At 43.4% G+C, this 12,585-nt stretch overlaps 1 protein-coding gene across 5 annotated transcripts in view; it reads right to left on the bottom strand.

The window, feature by feature from the left end:
- Nucleotides 1-12,236, bottom strand: part of LOC121547263 (rho GTPase-activating protein 44-like) — a 118,509-nt gene extending 106,273 nt beyond the window's left edge. For all 5 annotated transcript variants that reach the window (XR_006657688.1, XM_041858438.2, XM_045209812.1 and 2 more), the window contains exon 1: nt 11,964-12,236. Coding sequence is in view for 4 of the 5 variants with exons in the window: in XM_041858438.2 (XP_041714372.2) it covers nt 11,964-12,016 (53 nt within the window). In the remaining variant the exon portion in view is untranslated. The remainder of the gene's footprint in view (nt 1-11,963) is intronic.
- Nucleotides 12,237-12,585: the final 349 nt, after the last annotated feature.

Here is a 12,585-nt window from a genome sequence, read left to right as displayed (position 1 = left end):
CAATGAAGGCTTATCTAAGGTGTCAAATTATTTCGTACAGCGCAAGATTAAGTAAGTGCAATATTCAACGCCTAGGGGAACATACAAATAACATATTGGATTTGGATATGGCATATTCACACTCTTCATCCGCAGATTTACTAAAACAACGTTTGACACTTCAGACAGAGTTTGATCTTCTTTCAACTCGACAAGCTGAAAATCTACTTAGTAAATCTCGATACAAAAATTATGAACATGAAGAGAAATCAGGGAAAATGCTCAACACCTTCTTAGATATTCCTACAGTTGAACCTGAGATTACTGCTGAATTAGAAGAACAGTCAGTTCTCTGTAGAAGAGATTGTGTTGGCAATTCAATCTATGGAGTGTGGTAAATCCCCTGGACGCGACAGATTTCCAAGCGAATTCTCAGATCAACGCTTTACCCTCAACTCTTTACCCTCAACAATGAGACAAGCATGTATTTCACTTATTCTGAAAAAGAAAAAAAACCTTGAGTGTAGTTCTTATAGGCCAATTTATTTACTGAATTGCGATTTAAAGATACTTTCTAAGATGATTGCCTGCCGTTTAGAGTCAGTCCTTCCCTCCATTATCTCTACAGATCAAACTGGGTTCATTAAAAATCGTCATTCTTTTTTCAACATCAGACATCTTGATAATATACTTTATAATCCCTCTTCATCTGACAATCCAGAGATATTGTTATCACTTGATGCTGAGAAGGCGTTTGATCAGGTGGAGTGGGATTATGTCACGTCTACTCCCGCTCCTCCCCTCCGGCGTTCGACGTCGCCGGTTTACTAACCACCGGTCCTGGTAACCATCATTACGCACACCTGCACTTCATCAAAGACGCCAGCCACCCTAGTCATAGACTGTTCTCTTTGCTACCGCACGGCAAGCGGTACCAGAGCGCCAAGTCTAGGTCCAAAAGGCTTCTTAACAGCCTCTACCCCCAAGCCATAAGACTCCTGAACAGCTAATCATGGCTACCTGGACCATTCTTTCCCCAGGCTGTATTGTTTCTGTGTTTCATGTCAAGACACTACTCCTATGTTGTATCGTTCCATGCTCTTTGTTATATTAAACTTACCACCTGCACCTGCTTCTCGACTCCCAGCGTCTACGTTACAGATCATCAAACAATTTGGATTCGGTCCCTATTTTATGTCCTGGATCAAAGTCCTTTACTCCTCCCCTATGGCTGCAGTGCGCACAAATAACCTTTCATCCTATTTCCAACTTCAACGTGGGACAAGACAGGGTTGTCTTCTATCCCCTCAACTGTTTGCCATCGCAATTGAGCCTTTAGCCATAGCAATACGTAATAACACCACTATCAAAGGTATTTGAAGAGGGGGCTTAGAGCATAAAGTTTCACTCTATGTGGATGACATGCTAGTATATATGTCTGACCCTTTAACTGGTCTTCCAGAGATCCAGGTTCTACTAAAGACATTTGGTAAAATATCCGGGTATAAGATTAACCTGCAAAAAAGTGAATTGATGCCTATTAATCCTTCTGCCATGCAAACTTATTTTAGTCATGTGCCCTTCAGAGTGAAATATTTGGGAATCTGGGTCACACGCAATTTCAAAGATCTCTATAAAGCCAATTTCCCTCCCTTGATACTCTGCCTGAAACAGGATCTTGAACGCTGAGATTTACTTTCTGTTTCTTTGGGCGGAAGAATTAACACTGTTAAAATGAATGTATTTCGTATTATGTATTGTTTTTATACTTATTTCAATTTATTCCTTTCTTTCTGACAAAATCTTTTTTTATTTCCATTGATAAACTGATATCTGCTTTTATCTGGAACAAGAAAAACCCTTGGATACGTAAGAGCGTATTGCAGAGATCTCGCCCCCAGGGTGTTCTAACACTTCCGAACGTTCAATATTATTACTGGGCAGCTAATATAAGAATCATTCTATAATGGATGACAGAAATCCCTGATGTTATAGGCCCAATATGGTTGACCTTGGAGATGTCATCCTGTGGCCCCACCTCCTTAGCTGCCTTACTCTGCTCAAAACGTGCATTAGCTGAGCCTGTTTACAAATACACTAAAAACCCTATTGTGAAACATTCTCTAAAAGTCTGGGAACAGTTCAGGCGATAATTTGGTCTCAGTGAATTTACAACTTCTGCCCCATTATTAAAGAACCATACATTCTCTACACCATTATTAGACCGGGCGTTTCATATCTGGTATGGAAAGGGGATCTCCTCACTGAGCGACTTGTACCTTGATATGGATTTTGCATCTTTTGAACAAAAGTTCAATATTCCTAGATCCCATTTCTTTAGATACCTGCAATTGCGTAGTTTTGTAAATTCATACTCTAGTCACTTCCCATCACGCGCACCTACCTCCCGTCTAGATTCTATTTTTAAAGTGAACCCTTATATCAAAGGGGGCATAAGCTTGATATATACGTTATTAAACTCGCACAATCTGGATTCCTTGAACTCTCTGAAGAACCAATGGGAAGAGGATTTAGGTGAACAACTTTCAGACGAAACTTGGCAGAGAATGCTTCAGAGAATACATTCTTCATCTATATGTCTAAGACATGCTGTAATTAAATGTAAAATAGTTCATTGGCTGCATTGGTCAAAGGCAAAATTATCCAAGATCGTGACCAATGTAAGCAGGCTCCTGCTACTTTATTACACGTTTAGGACATGCCCGAAATTGACAGATTTCTGGATATCAATTTTTGAGACATTTTCTAAGATACTCGTGAGACCTATAGAACCTTCTGACTTTATTGCATTATTCAGAGTGGCACCACAGGAGGCCCGTCTAAACAGCTCTATGGACAACATGCTGGCATTTACTACTCTTCTAGCTAGACGTCTTATACTATTTAAGTAGAAGGATCGGTTTCCTCCTACTTTTAACCATTGGATAAAGGAAGTTATGCAACATCTCAAGCTAGAGAAAATACGCTACTCTGTTAGGGGATCTGCAATTACATTTTATAATATCTGGCAACCTTTCCTATCCTTTGTAGAAGACATAGACCCAGCTAATTTCACAACTCCATAAACAAACCCAAATGAGAATTTGTAGGATTATTTTTAAAGCTACAATCCTTACTATTTCTAGGCGCACTGGTGTTTAGGAGCATATGCGAGTAAAATGGTCGCTCTGTAGAGTCCTGTTTTGTAATGTTGAAATCCCAGAGTTTGGCAGGGAGACAAGTGGGCATGCAGGAAAGGTGTGGAGGGTTGTGAGGCCACTCACTGGCACTGTTGGATAAGTTTCACTCAATGACCTGGGTTGCCCTGGTGATGGAAGGGCGTCACAGAATAGACCATGCTATAATGCCATTGGCCACCTCTCTGACTTACTCCACATTATTGGTTCCTTCCCCTCCCTGCCCCCAACCTCTTCCAGCTCCTATGATAGATCACTCTTTGAGGTTACGCTGCATCATTCTGACAAGCTATATCTTTCTTTGGTCTTTCACGGAGAGAGACATGGCATCTAATTAAAGTATGAGCCAAAATGACAAAAAAGGCAGCCATTTTGAGGCTATCATTTCTGTCTGTCATCGTGGATAAACACAGGCCAAACAGCTAGGAGAAACACACTGTTCCAGACCATTGGCTTCCTCCAGTCCACCTCCCATCCTCTGATCTAGAAGATGCTGTCATCGGGTAGAGCAAAGAACGGTCGGGTGTGGCGTCTGCATGGTCCTAAGGGGCTCCGACTCATATCCCTCAGCAGCGCCTGCATGTCTCCCAGTGTCACACTCCAGTGGTTGCAGCAACGCTCGGCTGCAGACAGCAAGACAGACCGAGAGCCTCCCCAGGTTACAGAGAGAACAGGGCTGATGACGTCCCACAGGAACACACTCAGAAGCCCTTACAAGCAAACTGTCTCAGATTATTTTTGACTGAGACTACCCTCTAAAATTGCCCTATGCTATTTCAGAAGTATAGGTACTGGTAGGGCCTTGAGTTTTCCCTGACCACGTGACATGACCAAGAAAAACTCATGGCGCTAACCCTAACTACAGGATCTCATTATGGAGCACTTGTAAGTTGCAAGTCCTGTTTGATCATGATCAGTGGAGCGCACAGAAAACAAGTTCATTTCATCTCTCCGAGAGGCACATTTCTGAACCATATCTCGAGAGGCAATACCATCCCCCCATCCTCTCTTCCTTAATTTCTGTCACTTTCACGGCACGGATGTAACAGCTCTGAAAGGCTGTGGCCTGTTTTCTGTGAAGCAATCAGGATCCACAAAAGGGTAGACTGCAGGGGAAATGTAGTGAATTCAGAGTGAAATGTAAAAATGGAGCGAATGAGGAAGAGACAGGAACATGGAGAGGGGCAATTCCATGGTAACAGAATGACGCTGAGACTTAAAATGTATCACCTTCAAACAAAAACCATTGATTGCAAAGTTAACAAACCATAAAACTCTATGCACAAGGACTACTTTCAACAATTTCCCAAAAACACATTTACACTGAAAAAAATATAAACGCAACATGCAACCATTTCTTTTTTGGCTGAGTTACACTTCATAAGGATATCAGTCAATTGAAATAAATTAATTAGGCCCTATTCTATGGATTTCACATACCTGGGAATACAGATATGCATATGTTGGTGACAGATACCTTTTTAAAAAAGTTGGGGCGTGGATCAGAAAACCAGTCAGTATCTGGTGTGCAGCATGACACATCTCTTTAACATAGAGGTGATCAGGCTGTTGATTGTGGCCTGTGTAATGTTGTCCCATTCCTCTTCAATGGCTGTGCGAAGTTGCTGGATATTGGCGGGAACTGGAACACGCTGTTGTACACGTTGATCCAGAGCATCCCAAACATGCTCAATGGGTGACAAGTCTGGTGAGTATGTAGGCCATGGAAGAACTGGGACATTTTCAGCTTCCAGGAATTGTATACAGATCCTTGCGACATGGGGCCGTGCATTATCATGCTGAAACATGAGGTGATGGCGGCAGATGTATGGCACGACAATGGGCCTCAGGATCTGGTCTCGGTATCTCTGTGCATTCAAATTGACATCGATAAAATGCAATTGTGTTCATTGTCAATAGCTTATGCCTGCCCATACCATTACCCCGTCGCCACCATGGGGCACTCTGTTCACAACATTAACATCAGCAAACCGCTCACCCACACGACGCCACACATGCTGTCTTCCATCTGCCCGGTACAGTTGAAACTGGGATTCATCCGTGAAGAGCACACTTATCCAGCGTGCCAGTAGCCATCGAAGGTGAGCATTTGCCCACTGGTTGTGAGGCCGGTTGGATGTATTGCCAAATTCTCTGAAATGACCTTGGAGGCGGCTTATGGTAGAGAAATGAACATTCAATTATCTGGCAACAGCTCTGTTGGACCCCTTTTCCACCAGAAATCAAAGCCTTCGCTTATTCATAATTTCTAGGATGGAAAGTGGTGGATAAATGTATATATGCCTTAATTAAAAATATATATAGACTCTTAGCTTTCATTTGACACCAAATTGGATGTGCTCCTATGTACTTCACATGTTGGTGCTCATGGGTCCGTTTACATGGAAATGGTAAGTTTGGAAATGGAAAGTTTGTGTGAATATGCTATCAGACAGAGAGAGACAGAAAGTTTAGGGGGGAGGTGTGTGTGTGTGTGTGCACCTTTCATTTTCTCCTAATTACAGTGGAGCCCAGAGATGGGCCCTGGCTCTAATAGCTTGTAGGAATCTATTATTACTGCGCTATCGCCATGATTAACGAGGATGCACACACACACACACACACACATACACACACTCATCGTGTGTGAAGAAGGTGATGGTGATGAAGACAGTTGTTCTCACCCCATGTGTCTCAGCGCCTCTCCACACCCCGGTGAGGTGCAACACTTCACACTATAAAGGTAATATCACCTCTGTCAGCTCCCATTAACTGGTCCACTACTGAACCCCCTGTAGCAATTCACCACTCACTGCATCTTGTTTGAGACCTCAGAACTCACAATAGCCACCCCGTGCTAATGCCTAGGCTTTAGCTCAGAGGGTTAACACAATAGTGTGCAAACAACCCAGGTTTAAACCCAGTCTGTCACACCTACATGATTGAATTTGGCATGCACAACAACATTTTGTCATTGCATTAGGCATCTGGGACACTACACAATACTGATTACGTTCCAAGTAAAGGACAATCAATTCATAAGCCATGAAAATGACCATACATACACTGCACTGTAGAATCAAGTCGAGTATTCGTACAATGTTTGACAAATGGGGTTCATTAACTTTTAACTGAATGGTCCAGCAGTCAGGGAGGATGAAAAACAGATTAACGTAATTTATGTTCACAGCCTTATTCTTTACCCCTTTTTCTCCCCAATTGGTAGTTACAGTCTTTTCCCATCGCTGCAATTTACGTACAGACTCGGAAGAGGCGAAGTTCGAGAGCCATGCGTCCTCCGAAACATGACCCTGCCAAGCCGCACTGCTTCTTGACACACTGCTCGCTTAACCCGGAAGCCAGCTGCATCAATGTGTCAGAGGAAACACCGTCCAACTGGCAACCGTGTCAGCGTGCATGCTGGAGTCGCTAGAGCGTGATGGGACAAGGACATCCCGGCCGGCCAAACCCTCCCCTAACCCGGACGACGCTCATGGGTCTCCGCCTCATGGGTCTCCCGGTCGCGGACGGCTGCGACACAGCACGGGATCGAACCCGGATCTGTAGACCAATGCGCCACTCGGGTGGCCCGCCTTATGGAGTAATTTGGCCTAATCTGAAACATGTAGAAAGATACTCTCATTAAGACCCAGCAGTTGGGTGGCGGTGGTCATCAAAACAAGACCAAGTTAATGGTTGTGAGGGTTGACAGGGTCAAGAAAACAATGCCTCTCATATGTATAGAAGGACACAGTAGTGCCGGCCACATGGGGACATCCATGCAGTGGTATAAGAGGTCAGGGATTGACAGTGAATGCCAGAGTGGATATAGAATCCCTGGGGAATTCTATACCCTGACAGACACAAACAAGTGCCACACACCTGTCCTTGTATCAGCATTGATGAAACGCTGAAACAAAGCTAAGAAAACACTCAACTCCGAGATGAACCACAATCGTTGCTCCTGGTGAGACATTAACTGGTTAGATAGTACATGTACAGAGCATTATGTCACAGACACATAGGCTTACTGTAAGTACAGCAGCTCGAGGGAGAAACTCTGGATTTGTCTTCAATGAGACTTCAGGCATCCTGGGGATTCCACATGCAAGGTCCCATCATTCTCTTCCCTGTCTTGTGGGACACTGGCACTGCCTGCTACCTCAGGGTATGTAATGTCACCTATCCTCACACAAGGCCTTGAACAGGGTTCACCATCCCCAGTATGGCACTCAAACCTCCACAGCCAAGGTCCAGAAAAAAAGCCATACACGCTGCCCTAAGTTACAAGTATAGTTTGTTGTTTGTCATTGAACAACCCTGTTCATCAATCAAATAATGGTTATACATCATTCCACCTTCGTTTTGACAGGGAAAACAGTAAAAGCACGAGTTGGATACTCCAAAATAATGAAGACATTAGTGGCGTGCCTGCTTTTTTCCCTGAGAAAAACATGCAATTTACGCCAATGTCTTCAATCATCAGCCATAACAGGGCAGAATGACAGTCAGTCAGTAATGGTAAGGCCAGAAATGCAATGTATGGAGGCAAATAATGCCCCTGGGGTCTGATAGTCGAAACAAATCATAAAGTGAAAAAAATAAACTATTTCTCACTGTTTTTCTGACATCCCCATTTCCTGGAAAACAGGGAACGGGTATAACATAAGTTTCCCCCATTTCCTTTTGCTCTTTTATCAGTCCCCATATTCTTTCACTTCTGCTGATGACCCAGCAGTATGGCCGAAAGATCCGAAACGCAAATCTCTCTTTCCCGTTTTCGAGATGAAGACATCCTTTCTTAAAGAGATGCCGCCACTTCCCGCTAACATAACAGTTTCCCCCAATCAAGACCTGACCTCTCACAGAAAGTCCAATCAACACAAAAACTGTGAATGAGAAGAGAGCTAAAAATAAACAGCCAGAGGAATTAAAGCAGTCGTCTTTGTGACTTGCCTGTTGCCTCCCTCACCACAGCCCAGACAGTCACACATTTTCACACAGACACACATTTTTATACAACACCATTACACAGGACCACGCTAAAATAGTACAACATATCATTGAAGAAGCCTTTGCGGTAGTGCATCTTCTTCCTATAGGTTACTGAGTGAGCCAGTGTAAGCCAGGCAGCTGCCAAGGTCACAGAGACATCCCCATTTACATGTATGCCCAGCAGTCAGGAGCCCTGCTGGTGCCGCCACCCTCTAAATATGACTAATTGCCCCTAATGTTCTGCCTCTTAGGATACAGGTTATAACTCATTACCGGGGTGTGATGCCTCAGTGGGCTAGTGCTCCATGCATCAGCTTCAGCTCTCAAAGTAGACAGGGAAACACATAAACACACACATACACACACTTGTGCATGCATGGAGACGCACACAAACACGCACGCACGCACGCACACACACACACACACACACACACACACACACACACACACACACAGCCGGATGGGACAACATGTTGATGCTGTCACTAGAGTGTGGTTATATAAACACACCACACCTGGCTGCACCCACAGGGCAGAGGTACGTGCACACTTCGACTCTCTTACAAAGATACTAAATGAGATCCCAACACTACCTCTGGGTCTCGTGAGGCACACATACAGTAAGACTCTACTGTCTAATAGGAAGACAAACCTAATATAGCTCCAGATTACATTCCATGGTCACAAAGGAATCCTCCCAAGGCTTTTTAATAGTGACTCATCCTTTCTAAATGCCTTGATGATAGTGGTTGGAGGATATGGTCTAAGACTCCTCCTTAGTTCCAGTACTGACTTACAACCAGGTAGTCTAGCGCTTAAGCGCGTTGTACCAGTAACCGAAACGTTGCTGGTTCGAATCCCTGAGCCGGCAAGGTGGAAAAATCAGCTGTTCTGCCCTTGAGCAAGGCAGTTAACCAACAACAACTGCTCCCCGGGTGCCGATGATGTTGATTAAGCCAGCCCCCCGCACCTCTCTGATTCAGAGGGGTTGGGTTAAATGCGGAAGACGCATTTCAGCTGAATGCATTCAGTTGTGCAACTGACTAGGTATCACTTTTCCCTTAAACTGCTTCCATCACAGTTTCCTATTACCTCTGCCTGCCAAGTCCACTCTGTTGAGAGGTAATACCTTTTGCATCGATCAGCGTCTGTATCAGTGTCTGACTAACTGACTCACCGAAGCCTTAAAGAGCAAGTCAGCAGGCTAGGCTATATTGATGTTATGACATAGGATATCCTGTAGGTGTGCCAGCATCATCCGTTAACATGGTCTCAGACTCAGCCAAGAAAAACAAACTGGTTCTAACATACCTATACCACCGCAGGGATGTATCAGAGTCAACACTGACAATACACAAGTCATGAACCTGAGAACTAAAACAAGTTCATCTGGTTGTGGTGCATAAATCATTGTCTTTGTGTTTGAACTGACTAGCAGGTCCTGTTTGCCAATTTTTTATTACCTGAAGAATAACGATTTGAGTTTAAACAAACACAACATTGATTGTGCATTGGGTTATGCAACAGTGACAGAGAAAAGCTCTTCAGTCAAGCGACAAAGACACAATGTTGACATTACTTTGACTTTTACGCTGAACAAAAATATAAATGCAACATGCAACAATTTCAAAGATTTTACTGAGTTACAGTTCATATAAGGAAATCAGTCAATTGAAATAAATTCATTAGGCCCTAATTTATGTATTTCACATGACTGGGAATACAGATATGCATCTGTTGATCACAGATACCTTAAAAAAAGAAGGTAGGGGCGTGGATCAGAAAACCAGTCAGTATCTGGTGTGACCACCATTTGCCTCATGCAGTGTGACACATCTCCATCTCATAGAGTTGACCAGGCTGTTGATTTTGGCCTGTGGAATGTTGTCCCACTCCTCTTCAATGGCTGTGCGAAGTTGCTGGATATGACAGGAACTGGAACACGCTGTCGTACACATCGATCCAGAGCATCCCAAACATGCTCAATGGGTGACATTTCTGGTGAGTATGCAGGCCATGGAAGAACTGGGACATTTTCAGCTTCCAGGAATTGTGTACAGATCCTTGCGACATGGGGCCGTGCGTTATCATGCTGAAACATTAGGTAATGGCGGCGGATGAATGGCACGACAATGGGCCTCAGGATCTCGTCACGTTATCTCTGTGCATTCAAATTGCCATCGATAAAATGCAATTGTGTTCATTGTCCGTAGCTTATGCCTGCCCATACCCTAATCCCACCACCACCATGGGGCACTCTGTTCACAACGTTGACATCAGCAAACCGCTCGCCCACACAAAGCTATACACGTGGTTTGCGGTTGTGAGGCCGGTTGGATGTACTGTCAAATTCTCTAAAACAACGTTGGAGGCGGCTTATGGTAGAGAAATGACCATTCAATTATCTGGTAACAGCTTTGGTGGACATTCCTGCAGTCAGCATGCAAATTGCACGCTCCCTCAAAACTTGAGACATCTGTGGCATTGTGTTGTGTGACAAAACTGCACATTTTAGAGTGGCCTTTTATTGGCCCCTGCACAAGGTGCACCTGTGTAATGATCATGCTGTTTAATCAGCTTCTTGATATGCCACACCTGTCAGGTGGATGGATTATCTTGGCAAAGGAGAAATGCTCACTAACAGGGATGTAAACAAATTTGTGAACAAAATATTAGAGAAATAAGCTTTTTATGTGCATGGAACATTTCTGGGATCTATTATTTCAGATCATGAAACATGGGACCAACACCTTACATGTTGTGTTTATATTTTTGGTCAGTGTATATTTTTGGTCAGTGTAGTTACCTTATGAGGTATGGGTGGGTTTGAGAAATAAAAGGAGGAGAAAAAAATAGAACACCAGATTCCTGAGGGAATGGATTCAAAATCGCACCTCTTTTCTGGTGTCCCATTCGCTCTTACTGTAACCCTGTCTGTCACAAATCAATTTGGCCCCAGGGTTAATGCATGGCCTCACTAATACCACTACCTCAGTGACATAAAAACTACTAGTGCTCTTGGCTCTGCTGTTGACGTAGTAACAAAGACACACAGCTCTTGGATTTCATTTCACTGAATAGGGGGCGCATTTTTGCCCCCATAAATATTCAAATTAGGAGAAAACACCAGTTCAGACTATCTGATATTGCAGGCCTTCTGTCCAGACATAGATAGAACAGGCAAATGGCATGCAACTTGTGTCTACTTTCTACTGTGAGCCTTGTGTTTTCAAATGCTATGCAATTTTGACATGTATTTTCTATTGTTGGATAGCATTCTTGAATGTAGTGAATAAATGCGGTTAATACCCAGGAATTGTGGTACAACGTAGTTTCAACATCAAAGATTGGCGAATAGGCTACATTAGATTTTGTTTGACTGTACCTTTAAATTGCATATGCTATGCATTAAGCTATTCAATCACAGTAAAGCATTGAATAATTTGCTTTTGTGATGTCCAGGTGTCCAACATCAGTTTGGAATAGTACACAAGCAGAGAATACCTCGCATTCCCGTCGTGTCACATTCGCACACTCCCCGATTGTGCGCGCGAACCATGGTCAGCCGCGCGGCCACCGTTACATCAATTAAGGCCTTATAAAGAAAACTTCTAAAACCAGCAGTGATGCATACAGATTTAATCTGCAATATGAAAATGCAAACTTCATGTAAGATTAAATCATTTTCGACCGAGAAGTCGGATGGAGCATATAAAGGAAGCCTTTTCTGCCTCATCGAAGTCCCTCCAAGACAGCACAACTGAATGGGTCTCTCAATGCATTTGCCCTTACCTGCCCACTGTTTGGTTGGCGAGCTGTCGCATTCTATTGAATTGCTTCTTCATCTTCTATTTTTCTGCGTTAACACCGATAGTAAGAGCGACTCCACATATCTCATCGACAAAAAGTCCTGTTCTCCAACGAGGATAACAAGACAGTCCACCCTTTAACGATCCGTTTTTATCATAGCCATAAGGAATGCATCGCAAATAAAGAGGAATAGGTGAGACAATTTCAACGGATTTTATGGTCTCTGTCACGCAGTCCACTGCTCAGAGATGCTGGACCAATTTCTCCGGGCAGAGTGACAGCTCACAAGACGCTGCGCACTAGCGCAGTATGGGGAATGTAGTTTCACCAACCAAACGTTGAGCCTACAAAGAGACCATAATGAATTCTTTATGATACAGTGTTTAAAACAAGGTGAATCAACTATTTTTTTCAACCTGACAAAAGATCTAGCTAACACCCTTGTTCAGTTTTAAAGCAATTCCATTGCTCTATAGGTTACATTGAAAAATAAGAATTGAGTGGGAATTCGTATGGGCCAAGGTCTACTTGCAGACCCCAAGTACCAAAATGTACTTTTTGTATTTCATTATAGCCAATTTAATCTACTTACAATATTAGGTTA

This window comes from Coregonus clupeaformis, chromosome 31 (genome assembly GCF_020615455.1).
Source record: "Coregonus clupeaformis isolate EN_2021a chromosome 31, ASM2061545v1, whole genome shotgun sequence".
NCBI lineage: Eukaryota > Metazoa > Chordata > Actinopteri > Salmoniformes > Salmonidae > Coregonus > Coregonus clupeaformis.
The sequence above is the reverse complement of the archived record's forward strand: the minus strand, read 5'-3'. Positions and strand labels throughout refer to the sequence as shown.